This window comes from Branchiostoma lanceolatum, chromosome 5 (assembly GCF_035083965.1).
Source record: "Branchiostoma lanceolatum isolate klBraLanc5 chromosome 5, klBraLanc5.hap2, whole genome shotgun sequence".
Taxonomy (NCBI): Eukaryota; Metazoa; Chordata; class Leptocardii; order Amphioxiformes; family Branchiostomatidae; genus Branchiostoma; species Branchiostoma lanceolatum.
Genome location: NC_089726.1, coordinates 22,248,241 through 22,266,000, shown reverse-complemented (window position 1 = coordinate 22,266,000; position 17,760 = coordinate 22,248,241). Strand labels below are relative to the sequence as shown.

Genomic DNA, 17,760 nt, shown 5'->3' with positions numbered 1-17,760 from the left:
GTAAGTAAATGTATCATATAAAGCTGTATGATATCCAAGATTGTAATGAAGTCCAAATTTTGCACCCTCCTAAAAGCAGGACCCCTATCGCCCGATTCGTTGGCTCGCTCGCGTAGGGGCCCTTTAGCTCCGGTAGACACGGTTCTGGCGACGTTACTGACAGTTGCTCATGAATAATTAATGAGCTATCCTCATTTGGCACAATTTGGCGGTTCATTTGTTCTGAACCTAAAGTAACGATGTGAGACGTAAGCTGATTGGTTGATAGATTCCCAGCGTCCTTTGCGCTTTTGCACTAGATGAGGTTTAGCAAACCCTCTGATTGGCTGAAGCTGTTTTGGTGGCGCCGGCGCCAGAACCGTGTCTACCGGGGCTAAAGAGCAGGGCCCCTACGCCAATGTACGCGAGCGAGCCAACGAATCGAGCTTTAAGAGGGTGAAATTTTGATGATCACCTACTTTTGCCTGCACCTGTGCAGATGTCGATAAGATTTTATCCTATTGTAGCATATAATTATAAGTAAGTTCGGGTATACGGCATTGTTTCAAAGTCACAACATAGCCAAGAATTCTCGACGTAGCGAAAGTGCAGTTGAGGCATGCAGGTTACGTTTGTACCAAATTCGTTGGCATTTGTGATGTACACATTGCAGAGACCATCTCTTATCATAATATAGTACTATCAAAAAAACATATGGCAAATAGAGTAATTGTGGTTAATAAAATGTGACTGGACAATGGGTGCTATCTTCAAACACCAAGCTTTACCGAATGTTACGAATGCATTACATTTATGACAAAAATACAGGACCTTCTACAAATATCAACGCACTAAACTAAATACAACATACACAACTTTTGTTGTTTGTTTCTAAAGACGAAAATAAATGTTCTAGTCATGTAAAGGGTTTGCCTCAATTGTAGTGCGTTTCTGCTCAGTTCCGTGTGTTTCTATATCCAGTTCCGTGTGTTTCTACCGTTCCGGGTGTTTCTACCCAGTATCGTGTTTTTCTATCCAGTTCCGTGTGTTTCTACCCAGTTCCGGCTGTTTCTACCCAGTTCCGTGTGTTTCTACCCAGTTCCGTGTGTTTCTATCCAGTTCTGTGTGTTTCTACCCAGTTCCGTGTGTTTCTATCCAGTTCCGTGTGTTTCTTTCCAGTTCCGTGTGTTTCTACCCAGTTCCGTTTGTTTCTACCCAGTTCCGGCTGTTTCTACCCAGTTACGTGTGTTTCTACCCAGTTCCTTGTGTTTCTATCCAGTTCCGTGTGTTTCTATCCAGTTCCGTGTGTTTCTTTCCAGTTCCGTGTGCTTCTACCCAGTTCCGTGTGTTTCTACCCAGTTCCGTGTGTTTCTACCCAGTTCCGTGTGTTTCTATTCAGTTCCGTGTGTTTCTATCCAGTTCCGTGTGTTTCTATCCAGTTCCGTATGTTTCTACCCAGTTCCGTGTGTTTCTACCAAGTTCCGTGTATTTCTATCCAGTTCTGTATGTTTCTATCCAGTTCCGTGTGTTTCTATCCAGTTCCTTATGTTTCTACCCAGTTCCGTGTGTTTCTATCCAGTTCCGTGTGTTTCTACCCAGTTCCGTCTGTCGCTCTTTCACGGCGGAGAATGTACCTCTTGGCCAGTCGCTCTACCACCATCTGCAGAGTTGCGTGTAAAAATTAGTTAATGAAAAATACATAAATTCTATTAAACGAGAGGTGCGATAGAACAGTTGGTACATGTAGATTGCTCGCTTATAGCATTCGGTAGCGAGGTCTCGGGTTCAACGCTAGCCAGGTCACACCAAAGCATTTATTTGAATATAATGATACATACTGTTTCCTACACTCGACACTTAAGCCATCCTCTCACTGAACCCGCGGCACGCTCGCGGCGTCGCTGCGTCCTAAACTGGATTTGTGTTATCCTTGACTTTATAAATAGAAAATATCATTCAAAACGTACAAGTATGAACGAAAAGACAACAAAACACACAAAAATTAAAAAGATTCGTTTTTTGTCGATAAAATTTGTTGAGTGCTTTGTCAATTCGATCGGCCGCAGTGACGCCGCCAGCGTGCCGCGGGTCCAGTGAGAGGGCGGCTTTAGCACCGCCAAAGAGTACATCTGAAAGTTGAACGCATACTACTACCACTGGACAAGCCCCCTGCTGTAGTGATGAATGTGAGATTTTGTAATAAAGAGTACGCTAATGGATCGAACATAACTTTCATTTCCCAGTTTCCGTGAAGAAATGACAAGGTCTTGAAAAGACACACCTTGTACCTTTCCTCGGGAATCTTCGTTACCCGTGCTTCCTCCTGCAGAAACGAAAAAAAATATATGCTTGGTCATAAAGATCTAACTTACATGTTTCAATATTGACAGTCCTATAATTTTCTAATTAAATGAACTATGGTGTTTTGCATTAATTATGCAAATTAGGAATTTATTTGCATAATTGATATCTGTTGATGCTCCACTTTCCATAAACTACATACGTTACATGTATTTGAGTCTGATAATGGAAAACACTGCAAATATAGATTTTCCTCATTAGCTATGGAAATCCATTGTTCCTTTGTTCAGTTATTCTCCTTAGAAGATTTTCACAAAAACGCCCCTGCAGTTCCAGAGGAAGCTGCTAGGGGGCCCAAACCTACACCACCTCTTTATTACATCACAAGCTATCAGTCACTCAAAAATCAAGACCACAGCACGTCCAGGTCAAAAGATACAAAAATTGAAGTTCTGCTGCAGTACCAAGGTCACATACCAGGGGGCCCAAAATCGACCTTGAATTTCGGCTTCACAACACCCGCCCACATACCAAATATCATTGTAATCCATCAAGAGGCTCTTGAGTTATGCCGACTGGAGTGGTGCGGAAACACAAACATACACAGACAGACACACCCAAAAGGAGATAACAAGAAGTCAGAACCAAACATGGCGTCGCTAATTTTCGTGTCGTTGCCATTTGAAACGGTCGGTGTAATATCATATGGCACAGAACGGTAGACTTAAAGCCTTGATTACACATAGCCGAACATGGCCTCCCGACTCTCCCCCGACCATGGTTGGAGTGATTCAGGAGTGATTCGGGAGCTGGCTCGGTTGGCGTTCGGCCGAGTCGGCTGGCGTTCGGCTGAGTCGGCTGGTGTTCGGCTGCGCCAGCCGAATGTTTTGAAAATTTCAAAACATTCGGCTCTGGACGTAGGGTCTGAAATGGGTCGGCTGGTGTTCGGCTGGTGTTCGGCGCGGTCGGCTAGTGCTCGGCTGGTATTCGGGATTGAGTCAGTAGTAAAATTAGAACCTTAACCACGCCAGAAACACTACTGACTTACTCCCAACTAGTTTCCAACCTACGTATACCCATAACTCACCCCAAGGCCGTAGACAAATCTCTGCTAACTAATTCTCAACCAAGTGACTACTATCGGAACGTGGGCGAATCATCCCCGACCTTCACACGACCAAAAACAAAGAAGAACACTAAAAGCAGTATTAAAGCTAGCCATGATCCGAATTCGATCTCTCGGTGATGTTAACAACATAATAGAATGGATTATTTCAATTAAAACCGCAAATGACCCCTCTTTTGAAAGTCGCTGAATATGTCCATTTAAATTCGTGAGAGGGTCTGCAATCGGTCGGGGTTTAGTTAGTCAGGAGAGATTCGGCAGTCTGCGGCTAGAGGTCGGGATGGTTGGGAGTAAGCTAGAAAGCATTCGGGGCCCATTCGGGAGTAATTCGTGTACTGGTTAGGAGATGATCGGCGCATGTTCGGCGCCAAAGATAGGCGTGGCCCAAAAACTGGTCAGACTGCTCCCGAACTACCGCCGACCCGAGTCGGCTAGCGTTCGGGAGCCATGTTCGGCTATGTGTAACCTAGGCTTAAAGCTCCGTGTGATGTAGATGTATCGGGATGTAAAAGATTTGGGTTTTAGGATTAGTCTTCCTGATCCGGTTCGAACCCGACTTTCTTTTCTTTATTTTTTAGGATACTTGCCACATATAGAGAACCGTAAGCTTGAGAAGGAAAATGTAGTCCCATAGACATAGCCTTTTTGAGGCCGTATGTGCAGTTGGTTGTTATTCTTCCACCACCTTTTACCTCCCAAACCTTTAAAAGTCAGGTACCCTTTTTACATGTACATTTGGGTGGAGTGAGGAAAGTCGTGTTAAGTGACTTTCCCAAGGGGCACAGCATCGGTGGCTTGTGAGGGATTCGAAACCAGGGCCTCTGAGTTCTGGCCAAATATCCTTGGCGTAATGGACGCCAATACGACGACACTACATGTAGTTACCTTCGTCGACGAAATTTCGTCGAGAAGGTTATTTTTGATGCATGTCTGTGTGTCTGTTAGTGAACAGGATAAGTCGAGAACGCCTGGATGGTTTGTTGTCGTATTTGGTGTGTCCGTGTGTATGTGGGAAATCTCAAGATGATTAGATTTTGGGCGAAGTACTCTGCATAATTAAGGAGAAAAGTGTAAAAATGTGTTAAATTGTAAGCTCATACTATGCGTTCTGGTTGCGACGTGTGGGCTGTGTTGTTTCAAGGGATATTGATACGGTTAGGGGTGCTAAGTTGGTCATGAGGGGTCATGAGGCAGGCAGGAAACGTCAGTTACTCGGCCATGGGATAAATTGGCTGTCAGCCAGCTGTATTCATTGGTGTGGAATGTGGTGGAGGGAGACAAAATTTGGATATACACGGCCTTATATGAGTAAGAACAGTCATTAATGCAGTGCCACAGCATGGGAATAGGACGTTGTCCAGGGTAGGTGAGTTAATAATGTTATATCTGGGAAGGACGAGGTGATGTAATAGTATACGTCATACTGTATGGTGTACTGGGAGGTTGAGTGGAAGTGTGCACTAAGAGTACGTATTGCTGAAGAAGTATTTGATGAAGGGTGGATGTAATATGGATGACAGGATGTAGTCTGGTAGTTATTACCTTCGCCGAGAAGGTTATATTTTACCGAGCATGTCTGTGTGTCTGTTAGTGAACACGATAAGTCGAGAATTCTTGGAAGGATTGTCTTGGTATTTGGTATGTTGGTAGGTCTCGATGAAACCTGAAAATGATTAGATTTTGGGCCCTCTAGCGGCTTGTTACGGTACTGCAGCGGAACTTCCTGTTATGATATCTCGTGTTGTGGACATGCTATGGAGCTGATTTTTGAGTGGTAGATAGCATGAAAGATGGAACTGCAGGGGCAGGTTTTGCTTCAGACTTTGAAAGGGAATAACTCAAGAAGGGCTTGATGGAAGGTCATGATTTTTTGCAAGTACATAGCTTGAGCGATGATGTACATGATTGGATGCTTATTATGCAAATCAGTAACTAATTTGCATAATTAATGAGGAAAGTTTATACATCCATCAATTTCCATGATAGGACTCGCAAACATGTGACATATGTAACTGAGGAAGAGAGAAATATTAATAGATATCAGCTATGCAAATGAGAACCTCATTTACATAATTAATGAGAAATTACTATAACTCGAGATGGGCTTAATGGATGGTCATGATTTTTGGTATGTAGATAGCTTACGTGATGCTTTGTATGATTGTATAATTATGCAAATCAGATTATAATAAATGAGGCAATTTTAAAAACCTGCTGTGTTCCATGATATGACTATTCAAATATGTGACATTTGTAACTGAGGAAGAGAGGAATGTCAATAGATAGAAATTATGCAAATGTAGGCCTAATTTGCATAATTAATCAGAACCTACTATCATTCCATAGTAGTAAATAACGGCAATTTCATACTTGTGGTATTTAGAAGTTGTGTGAATGTGAACACCATTGAATCAAATTATGCTAATAAGGAGCTTATTTGCATTTTTGATGATAAATGTTAGCATAACCTTCTTTGTTAAGCTCATAATCATAACAAGGAGGTTTGGACAACTTATGTTATTTCATTTTGGGTGAGGAGGATCAACTGGTTTTTGATTGATGAAAAACACTCCTAATTCGTCAGTCATAAAGGTCAAAATCATTTGGCGAAGGTATGAGGTCGTAGAACTCTTGTTTTATTTAAAAAAAGTGAGGTGCATAAATCGAATTTCGGGGCAAAATTATATGGTAAGAAATTATTTAGTTTTACCTCTTCGTTGTCGTGAGAGCCGACATGCGATCGTGCGATCCGACGCCAGGCCCACACCAGCACGTCCTTAACCAGCACCACCAGGTTGTAGGGAGGGGGCAGAGTCAGACCGACCCGCCGGTGGAACATCATGTCCTTCAGCCGCCGGTACGTCCACTCAACCTCCTTGTTGTCCTGTGTTAAAGATTAGCACCGAAATGACTTAGGGAGGGAAACAAGCAACAATAGTTAACATTTGTTACACATCAAATATCTTATTGTTTAGTACTTTATTTTTTATGCAAAATTTGTGGCGAGGATATAAGTTGGACAACTTGAGTCTATCGCCACTTTGTCTTGTCTTCTTAATTAAGCTTGCTTTACTTTACTTTAGACTCCGTTGCAGGCCTCCCCACGGCGATTTTTCAAAGAAAGTGGCCCCGATAAGTTGAAAATCGCCGTGGGGAGGCCTGCAGCGTAGGCTAACTTTTCTTTGATGTCCTATTTTGAAGGAAAAAAAGATCTACAGAGCCCCGGTCTAGCAAAAGCGGGACAGACTTACGCTGGGCCTCTGTCACACATTTACTATTTAGAACCTTCCCATGACAAATGTCACTGTTGGGCTTAGTAGGAGTAGTCTGGCAGGCGACTTTCAAATTAGTAGGCAACCTCGCCGACTATTTCTCAACCACAGACCGATGACCTTGTTCACGTCTAACTTCCAACTACGGTCTGAAGAAGGTCAGGAGGCCATTGTCGGCTATGTGTGACGGTGACAGGGGCTTTTCGAAGTGGATACGATCATATCATAGTTCACGATACCTCTGTGATCTGGTAGGAGGCGCTCATGATTGCAATGAGCAGATTCAGCAGCACCAACACGGCGATCACGTGATACATGACGAACATGATCTTGCCCAGGGTTTCCGTGAAGACCGGCTTTCCCATGATGTGGAACACCCCCTCCGGACTGGCGCGCGGCGTCAGTTCCAGCATGGTCAGGTCCCCCATACCGAACAGGGCCCAGAACAGCGACTCAGCCGTTCCAAGCAGTCTGCAGGGGGTAATATATGATGTATATTATCATATAGCCAGATGGCGTTGACCAATCAGAAGCCTCCATTCCATATCGGTTATGACGCCAAAATGCCATAAAAATGCCAAAAGTGGTGATGAATGAATCTCAAGTGGTCCATTATTACAATAAAGGACCTGTCTAACCGTTCTATAATGTAGGAGGAGACGACTCTTTTTGTTAACATTTGTATCATGTTTTTGTTCCATAAAATGTTTACCATCTTCGGATAAACCAAATCTTTGTGACGATATGACAAAATAAGATAAATCATTTCAATACAACTCAAAACTAAACGGATAGGAATAACTCAGTATTCTTGACACCCCTAACTGTAAGTGGAACCGCTCACTGCATTGATCAATCAGAAGGACACCCATCAGGGAGGAATGGTGATGAATAGAGTAGAGTTGAATAGATTTGAAAAGATTTGACATGCCAAGATTGCATGTTATCAAATACTGTCTGTGGAAATTTTGGTTTCAAAAGGAAATCTATCATCTTCTGTACCTAAAGGCCAAATGTAAATTCTGAAATGCATTTCTTATAGTACTAACTTAAAGGGGTCTATGCGTCATACAGGAATTTATTTCTCTTACACTATATACAGACGAAGCCACTTAATTGCACATCGGATAAACGCACCTTCCATTTAATTGCACCGAATCCCAATATCCAAAACCGGTTCCCATTCACTGCATTGTTAGTGACTCCGCATATCTGCACCGCGCATGGTCACCAATGCCGGATAACTGCACCAATTTTTTTCAAAAATCCTCGACAAGTTAACTGAAAAGGTGCGCTAAAATCGGCAAACGAGGTACAACTGAGCCGATACCTGCCGATGTAAAGGCGCAATACCGCCAATATGTTTAAAACTGTTTTGAGTAACAAACGAAGGCGGTCTCCATTGACAGTTACGTTGATAGGAATCGTATGGGAGGTCCCGGGCTAGTCACCCGTAATCAGTAACCAAGTTTTGGTTTCAATTCCTAGTTTCATGGCGGTACATTATTTACGTAAATCGACAACTGCACTCTACGTAATGTAACACAGAAACTGTTATCCCATGAGTGGCATGACGATGTTTCAGAATGCCTCCCCTGTAACATTACGTGTGTTGTAATGCGGTAGATCGCATGGAAAAATGAAAGAATGCAAAATCAAAACAGGTTCGTAGTCATTTCTTTATTTTCAGTAAAGGGTCAATAAATAAAGTTAATAACTGAATAATTTCGTCTGTTTTCTTTGTGCTAGTGTTTCTGACTAACAATACACCCCCTCGCCCGTGGTGGTGCTGTCCAGCTGGGCATTTCGCATAATTGCACCAACCGGATAATTGCACCAAAAACGCTGACAAACGGGTGGTGCAGTTAAGCGGATTCTACTGTACTAGTAATACTAACGTTAATGACCCGCCTATTCCTCGGTGTATATGGTGTCATAAGGCTGGTCATTTCATCATGGCATAAAATCGCCTCGTTCGAGTTGCTCACTCGGTTAATTCATTCGGTGGTTATAGCAAATGACCAGACCTTATGACACCATATTCACCCTTGATTATGTTACCCAAATCTACCTTGCACCTGCGAAAGTACAGTCAAAACTACCCAAGAAATCTCTCAGGGAATGATTAAATCTCGTCATTAAATCAGGATTAGATGTGGACAGGCGATCACTATAGACAGGATACCTAATGCTTGTGTCAATAGGACCATAATGGCCAGGTGGTCCTTATGTAGAGGTGGTCACTAGCACATGTTTGACAGGATATCAATGGAGAGGTGGTCATTATGTATAGGTGGTCACTAGTACAATTTGACACCAATACAGGTTTGACAGTACGAATACCGGGGAGACCGTTTGAAGACTGTTATAAGCGTCCAGAAAATTGACAGTTCTCTCAACGGTCAAATATCCCCTCTGGTCTTTCAATAATCTCCAAGGTGTTGTAATGATATCTCAAAGACCCGTGATTTTTTTTATCAAACTGTTTGCAGATTGGTCACTGTCCTTTGTAACTATCAACCGCGGTCAACCGTTTTGCCGACGCGGCCAAGGCCTTTGGTCTCACCATAAGCCTAAAGAAAACAGAAGTGCTCCACCAGAAATCACCACATGGGACTTACCAGCCACCTTGCATAAGTATTGATGGAACACAGCTCAACACGGTAGAACATTTTACATACCTTGGGAGCGTCATCTCGAACGATGCTTCTGTTGCCAAAGACGTGGAAAACCGATTCTCCAAAGCCAGCAGTGCATTTGGTCGCCTACAGAAGCGCGTGTGGAAGAGTCACTCTCTGCGCCTGGCAACCAAGATCCTGGTTTACAGAGCAGTGGTTGTCACTACCTTTCTCTACGGATCCGAAGCCTGGGTTCTGTACCGGAAACAAGTGAAGCTCCTGGGACGCTTCCATCAGCGATGCCTTCGCTCCATCTTAGGCATCAAATGGCAAGACTACACAACCAACAACGAGGTGCTGAAGCGAGCCAACATCTCCAGCATGGAGGCCATGATCCTGTCCAGACAGCTTCCCTGGGCAGGTCACCTGTCACGCATGGACGATACCCGAATGCCTAAAACAGTTTTCTACCGTGAACTCTGCCAAGGTAAAAGAGACAGAGGTGCACCAAGCTAAGGAAGCGCTTCAAAGATCAGTTAAAACAACACTTCAGAGTGTCTGACATCCCAGCAACTGGGAAAACAGTGCTGCACACCGTGCAAATTGGAGAACTCCTACCAAGCGGGGTGCAGAGAAATATGAATTAGCTAGCCAGAAGGGAGCATGCAGAGGAGAGCCGAAGGAGGAGAAAGGCGGCTACTTAGAATCTACCTGCCCAGACCCACTTCATCTGCGAGTGATGTGGGCGAGCATGCCATTCCAGGATAGGACTGTTCAGCCATCAGAGAGCCTGCCTTCCACTAATCCTCGACGGGGGATGAGCCAGAGAGCAGAGAGAGAGAGGCAAATCAACGAGTATGTCCCAATCATGAGATGTGTCCCCTGATTCACTATAATGTATATATGCTAACATTCAGAAAGCACAAATGGTTACCAATGAAAACATATCATAGAACTTACGTGGCGTATCCGTGCGGCCGGAGACAGCTGACGGTTTTTAGGCTGCTCTCCCCGTGCGTCTCGCACATGTAGCCGTGCATGGAGCCGTAGAAGCGGTACAGGCGGTGGAACCCGCAGCTGAAGGCGAACATCACCAGCGCCAGGATGGTGATGAACTTCAGGATGTCGAACATCATCCTACCGAAGGAGATCTGCAGCGTCCCCAAGTTCCTGTGGAAATAAAATGTAATTTGTTCACACGCGCACAACGGCTTCTTTTGAACATTATTTCAGTTCAAGCAGGGTCAGGTCCCCCATACCGAACAGGGCCCAAAACAGCGACTCAGCCGTGCAAGCAGGCTGCAGGGGGTAACATAAAATAACCCAACACACTCATGAAGGCAGTCTACTACTGGCTACTTGATAAAGCGAAAATTATGCTTTGCCTTAAATGAAGATGACCCCAAACACACAACTGTCTCGACTTATATTGACAATCTATCAAGGGCTAAACTAGAAAGGCAACAATTATTCAAATGAGGTCCTCGTTAGCATAATGAACATTCCGTTGTATTTACCTTTCCTGAAGGTACCTACACCTCAAATATGACATTCGTGGCATTGACCGTAAGGGAATAATGAAGTTTCTGCATAAATCATGCAAATGAGGCCCTCATTATCATAATTTACATGAAGGCGTATTCACCTCTCCAACAGGTACCTACACCTCAAAGTTGACGTCTGTAGCATTTACCGTAAAAGAAATAGACGTTTCTGCATAAAGTATGCAAATGAGGTCCTCGTTAGTATAATTACATCCTGGTGTTTTCACCTTTCCTAAAAGTACCTACACCTCAAATACGACGTCCGTAGCATTCATCGTAAGAAAAAAACAAGTTTCTGCATAAATTATGCGAATGAGTTCGCCATTAGCATAATTTACATCCAGGTGTACTTACCTTTCCTAAAGGTACCTACACCTCAAATATGCATCAGTAGCATTTGCCATAAGGGAAATAAAGGTTTATGCACATATTATGCAAATGAGGTCCTCATTAGCATACTTTGAGGTCCTTATTAGCATAATCTACATCCTGGTGTATTCACCTTTCCCAACGGTACTTAGAGCTCAAATATGACATCCGTAGCATTTACTCTAAGGGAAATACACGTTTCTGCATAAATTATGCAAATGATGTCCTCATTAGCATAACTTATATCCAGGTGTATTCACCTTTCCTAAAGGTACCTTGAACCTTGAACGAGGACATTAGCGATGTCATCTCGGGAGACAATGGGTTCTACAAAAGGTACCTACACCTCAAATGACATCCGTAGCATTTACTGTGAAGTTACTTCGTAAATTATGTAAATGAGGTCCTTATTAGCGTAATTCATATGGCCAGGTGTATTCACCATTCTTAATGGTACCTACACCTCAAATATGACATCCGTAGCATGTACCATAAGGGAAATATAACTTTCTGCAATACCAGTATTACAGCTACCACCCTGCATCTACTTGGTTTTTGACAGAAAAATAAAGAAGAGGAACATGCAAGCAAAAACAATACATCCCACCCCTGTATAGGGAGGGGAATATAATTAGACTTGAACCTGCTCAAGCTGCAGATGCCCATGGCTCGGAGCACCACCAGGACGGTAAAGATGGCGAACAGCCCCTCCGCGATCATCACCGGCTGGAAGGTGCTCGGGTTGGTCTTGAGCAGCCAGTCATCTGCCATGTCCGCCTGAATGTAGTTATCCCACTGTAGTTGGAACAACGATGATGTTAACGTTCACCTAACGTTGATTAACGGACAGGACATTAAAGGTGTGGTCCACCGGTCATTGTACTTGAACATGACATAGAGGGAAGTATTTTTTTTAATGCTATCTAAAACTTTACTTTTCATTTCCGAAAATAATTTCATCAGGTTGGTAGAACATAGGATATTTGGAGTTTCTTATTACACAACCAGGTAATCTCACCTGCTGACGTTTCGGTGTCTGTCAGACACCTTCTTCAGAGCTGGGGAAATAGGCAGGACCCTTGGAACTAGGCTTAAGGAACACAAAAAGGAAGCTACCGACATGGATGCGGTCAAGTACACCAGATCCCAGAAAAGACAGGCACAACAAGAAGAGAAGAAATCTGCAGTCACGGACCATATTGCTAGAAACAACTGCGTCATTGACTGGGAGGGGGCCAAAGTAATAGACAGAGAGGACAACAGACGCATTTGTCGGATTAAAGAGGCAGTATGGATCAGGAAGTCATCACCAGTGATGAACCGAGACGAGGGGGGATACAAGCTCAGCCATATTTGGGATTACGTTCTCGCCGCAAAAGCGCCACCTACATCGGCTACTTATAGCGGTGAGAAGCAGTACTCCAGTCAGAAGCTCTGAAGAAGGTGTCTGACAGACACCGAAACGTCAGCAGGTGAGATTACCTGGTTGTGTAATAAGAAACTCCAAATATCCTTTACTTTTCATCCAGTGACAGGCTGAAAGGTGGAGCTCTTGACAGTCTTGGAAAGTTAAAAAATGCAATAGGCTTCCGGCAAATGTTAAAAGCCAGTGACACAGAGCAGGGAATTAGCTTGACCGGTGAGTCTGCAAGCTCTAAAGGGCTTTTTCGGGTGAAAAACGGCCGGTGTACTCTTGATAATTATTGTGTGATTCTTTGGAATCGGCCAAATGTTCACAGTTCACAATATAATGAGCCCGTCCAATGTGCTAGGATAGATAAAATTTGCAGGCGAAAGTTCCGCCCGAGTCTCTGACAATTTTGAGATTCGGCGACCTTCTAGCGACAAACAAATTCGACAGAAAGTCGTTGCCAGCGTCACATTTCCAAACCAGCGCCCGGCCGGGCAAGTTTGCGGGAACGAAAAGCATTGTATAGAAGACAACAAAGCACACAAATCGCAAAAAAATAGTTATGGACATGATTGGTGTATGTTTCTCATTGATATGCATTTTTATTTTTCGTTCCGGCAAACAGCAGCCCGGCCGGGCCCCGGTTTGTAAATCTGACACAGGCATAATGGGTCTTACCCAGTTGAAAGAGGTGATCCTCAGAACCAGCTGTGTGATGTACGTGGAGAGGATGGCGAAGTCCAGCAGGTTCCACAGCCGAGTGAAGTGGTACCGGAGTCCCTGGTACCAGATCTCGTGTAGTTCCTCTATCAGCAGCCCTGTGTCGGCATGTGGAGGTCAACAGTCTGCGGTTAGAACTGCTTGTAAATCAACCGGACGATGATAATGTTGACGTACGACTGGAAACTTCGTTGTAATGTATATACATGTAGCTTGAAATGCCGGTTAGAGTTAGGCATGAATGGTGTAGGTTTGAGACAACTCGTTTGGCATGATACAACCTGTCTGCGAAGATGGTGCGTTACGCCGAAGGTCGCTTTAACTGGTTGTCAACCACACACACAAACAAACACACTCACACACACACACACACACACACACACACACACACACACAGACACACACACACACAAACACACACGCACATACAGACAGACACATACACACATACATACACACACACACACACACACACACACACACACACACACAAATGCAAGTAGAAACCAAGAAGATTTGTGTAAAGTAGTTACATGGTTTGAGATAAATATGTTACCAATATCAAAATACTACAAAGATAAATTTCCTTATTTTATGTGGTAAAATACAATAAAGGCCAATGATATCAATAAGGCCAAAATGTTTTTACAGAATGTTCCTATTACAGTTTACACAACACAAACAGACTAAACTCAAATCAAGACACACGGGTACGCACACAAACACATGCACGGCACACAAGAAGAAACCATGCAGGCAAATTCATAGGCACATCAAAAACTCATTCTTTTTTATACCTGTCAATGATCATTTACTGTTTCCGAAAACTGATGAAAGAGCTTCGGCGACTAAATATGTCAAGTAATGACCAGAAATAAACCTGCATGTTAGTGTTTGTTTTAAAAATCTACGAGCTAAATCATCGCATCATTTACAAACACGTGTTCTTCGAGAATATCTAATCTTCGTGCAGATTTCCACGGGTGTAAAATCGTATCGGCCAGCCAGATTGCTGGCTGGAACTTCTCTGGCTGGCCGATACGATTTCGCCTCCGTGGAGTCCTGCTTGGAGATTAAGAATATCTGAACGGAAGTGTCGGAACATCAGAACACAACAGTCATGTTGATCTAACCTAGCGCCCAGATCATGATGATGATCTGCGGTGTGGACACTATGACGGCAGGTGTGGGATCCCCGCGCGCGATCTTGCTGATCTCGTCCGGTCCGACCTGGTACTCCGCCTCCCACCTCACCACCGCCAGCACCACCACCTCAGACACCGACCAGAACAGGTCCCGGATGTACGGGATCGAAGCTAGCCTCCCGGCCTGGAGGGCAGAAAGGAAACAAAGGGCAAACATTGCAAGACCTACTGTTGTAACAACATTTTTTTTCTCTGTTGTTCATCCATCGCCGATTACTTACTTACCTTTGCCTATCACCCATCCTTAAGGAATAGGCCACGGACTATACATACCTCCATCTAATCGTCGATTGTTTATTCTTAATGAGAAAGTTAAACAAATTATATTTCAATTAGTCTTGCAACCGGACATTTATGTTGAAAAAGGCTGGAGGATTATCCGACATGGTTTGCATTCTTGGAATTCGGCTCTAACATGATTTTGGAAATAAACGTTTAGGTTTATATGAGGTTCCTGAAAATACAGGTAAGCAATTGGTTTATTTTAAGTTGCAACCAAGAGTGCAAAGGTAATGTGTGACAGGTAATTCAATGTATTAACCAGCTCGGGGCAGTTATGTCTGCGCTGAATATACAGTGTCTATCACCGTGGTGTTCGGTGCGATGACGTGCACCAGGCAGAGTAGGGGGCAGAACAGACACAGCGTCAGGTTGAAGATGATGACGTACATCCGGGACCAGGACTCCCACTCTGCGGCAGGCAGGTCCAGCAGCAGCCCGTACTCCTGACACAGGTGGTGCGACACGAACTGCGGAAGGCATGTACAACCAACAACTAACTTAGAACATATGTCATAGATAGCATTAAACAACGCTTGCAGTTAGATGTGCAAAGGTTACGTGTGACAGATCGGTCAGTACATTGCACTATATAACCAGCTACTACTGCCGCACCACGTGCCTGCGAATCTGGTGTGTTACGCCGAAAAAGGACGATTATACCGGCTATATGGATACAGATACATATGCTTTACTTGGACCCGGCCTTGTGCCAGAGTAACATTTCCAAACAGTCCCAGTCGGCCGAGCTGTTTGCGATAACGAAAAAATGTACATCAAGAAATATGCACAAAATATGCTCATGACTGAATTTGTGTGTATTGTTCGCTGTTCTATCAAATTACCGGCTGGGCATTGGTTTGGAAATGAACGTCCTGCTGTATTTGAGTGTCTGCCGATTTGGGTTTGAGAAAAGTCGCAGTGCTTGTATCATTCCCTACCCTTTTCTGCTTGAAGTCCACTGCCATCTCCAAGGTTGTGTATGGGGGTTGCTGATCACCCCTACTGTACCCCAGCACAGCCTCCAGTTCCTCAGAGTCCCGTACCTCATCCAGCAGCTCGGCGGCGAAGGTCTCGCATCGGTCCGCCATCTCCTCCAGGCGGCCCCGGTAGTTCTCCCGCTTCCAGCAGACGTCACGCAGCGTCCTGGCCGTGGTGAAGGCGGTGACGAACGGGTCGTCCGACGTGAGGAGGATGTAGTAGGGGCTGCACATCGCGCGGTACGTGCTGAGCCAGGCGCTGGACTGCCGGACGCCGGACGCCCAGGAGAAGGTGCTCGGGTCCGGGAGGGTGAAGCCCCGGTTCAACAGGAGCTTCAGGACGCGGTAGTTGTTGTGGTGGGCCGCGACCACGAGGGGGTTCATGTCGGATGGAAACGTGCAGCTGTGGTGACACTGTAAAAGTGGAAATAATGAGTTTTTTTTCAAGACTCACTAAAACTGTGTGAACTATATGCATGTTAGTAGATGTATATGTTTATCATTTATTCGAACGTACGCAATAGATAAATAACATTCGTAGCATATGGGGTAAGCTGAAGGTCTTACATGTAAAATGACCCAGAAATATCTGCTTTAGTATTAGTCGTTCACTTAACATCCGATTGCAGTGCCAATTCCCTTACGGATAAGATATTCAGTCAGTGAATTATTAATGAATCTTGTATAGTTGAAGACGATGCACTTGGGGCAATCCTATCATGGAAGAAATTACACTTAGTAATCGGGATGACTGGAATTTCTCCAGAGCTCTTTAGCAAGGACCTCTGTGCCTTTGATCGAAGACAGTGTTCACTAGGTCTGTCAGACAACAACGCACTCATCACTTTTGAGATTAGTACAGTCTTTTACTAAAATATAGTTCTCTATATCCTTTACAAAGTCGGAAGCCTTCTGTTTAGATCCTTACCTTTGTCGGTCCAAAGTCATGTCAATCACTTGATACTTAGTACATAAAGCGATTAGCATTATTTTATCTTGAATGTCGTATCATGTTGTCCCTTGTTAATCTGACCAGAGCATTTATGTTTTATTTTTCTCGAACTGGATTAAGAAAACGATGGAAAAGACGTCGACCATCAGCCTACCTCATTCTCCTTCGCCAAACTGCCCATAACATCCTCTGTCGTTCTCTTGTCTAAGATCAGCCGCACGGCCACCAAATCCTGCCTGTGCACAGCATACAAGATGGCGCTTCCCACCTGCACACCGCTGTCAAGCAGAACCTCCACTGCCGTGAGACTTCCGGAGTCTACAGCCACGTCCAGAGGCGACTGTCCAAAGTCGTTACGACAGTTGATGTCCAGTGTTGACCCCTCCAGTGACGCCGACTGTAGGATGTCCATCAGCTCAACGACGGCATCATTCTCGGCGGTGTCAAACAGGCGCTGCTCCATTGTAGTTTCAACTTAATAAGCAGCCGCCAAAAACAGTATAAGGAAGCTTCAACTAGACCCAGGGCCTTGTCTTCAAAATTCTTTCTGCTAATCACCGCCGCTTGCTGTTGCATAGCCTCTACGTGTACTCTGGACCGCACGTAACATTACACGGTGCCTACTGCAGCAATCAACCTAATGGATGCTCTTTAGAACTACATGTCAGTGCATCTCTCTCCTGCTTTCTACCGCTTCAGATATGAACTTTGGATAACGTTCATGGACATGCAAGCAGTGTCAACAGATCATCTAGCACGTACAAATGCTATTAAGTCCCATACCCATCCGGCCTTCTGGCGCGAGAGCTTTTAAGCCACTTATATGATGTTTACCTGCTGAATCTGATGCGCCTCGGTTCAAGCATGCTTACACTAGGGACGGTTCATGAAGGATCTCAGTTTCGTGGGGAGGATTTTATGAAAATTCACTTAGAGTTGCTCTTTCGTTTGATGTTTTATTTTGCTCTTTTCTACCTTTTTTTTTTACTTCCCTATGCAACGCT

At 44.3% G+C, this 17,760-nt stretch overlaps 1 protein-coding gene across 1 annotated transcript; it reads right to left on the bottom strand.

Annotated features, from left to right (window-relative positions):
* Positions 1-131: 131 nt before the first annotated feature.
* LOC136435726 (short transient receptor potential channel 4-like) lies at positions 132-17,494 on the bottom strand. The gene is made up of 11 exons (XM_066429408.1): positions 16,911-17,494; positions 15,766-16,218; positions 15,133-15,294; positions 14,474-14,669; positions 13,299-13,438; positions 11,853-12,004; positions 10,257-10,466; positions 6,918-7,149; positions 6,117-6,290; positions 2,261-2,302; positions 132-1,639 (listed from the first exon to the last, which is right to left on the bottom strand). The coding sequence occupies exons 1-11, from the start codon at positions 17,217-17,219 to the stop codon at positions 1,571-1,573; spliced, it is 2,139 nt and encodes a 712-aa protein (XP_066285505.1). The 5' UTR covers positions 17,220-17,494; the 3' UTR covers positions 132-1,570.
* Between the last annotated feature and the right edge of the window lie 266 nt (positions 17,495-17,760).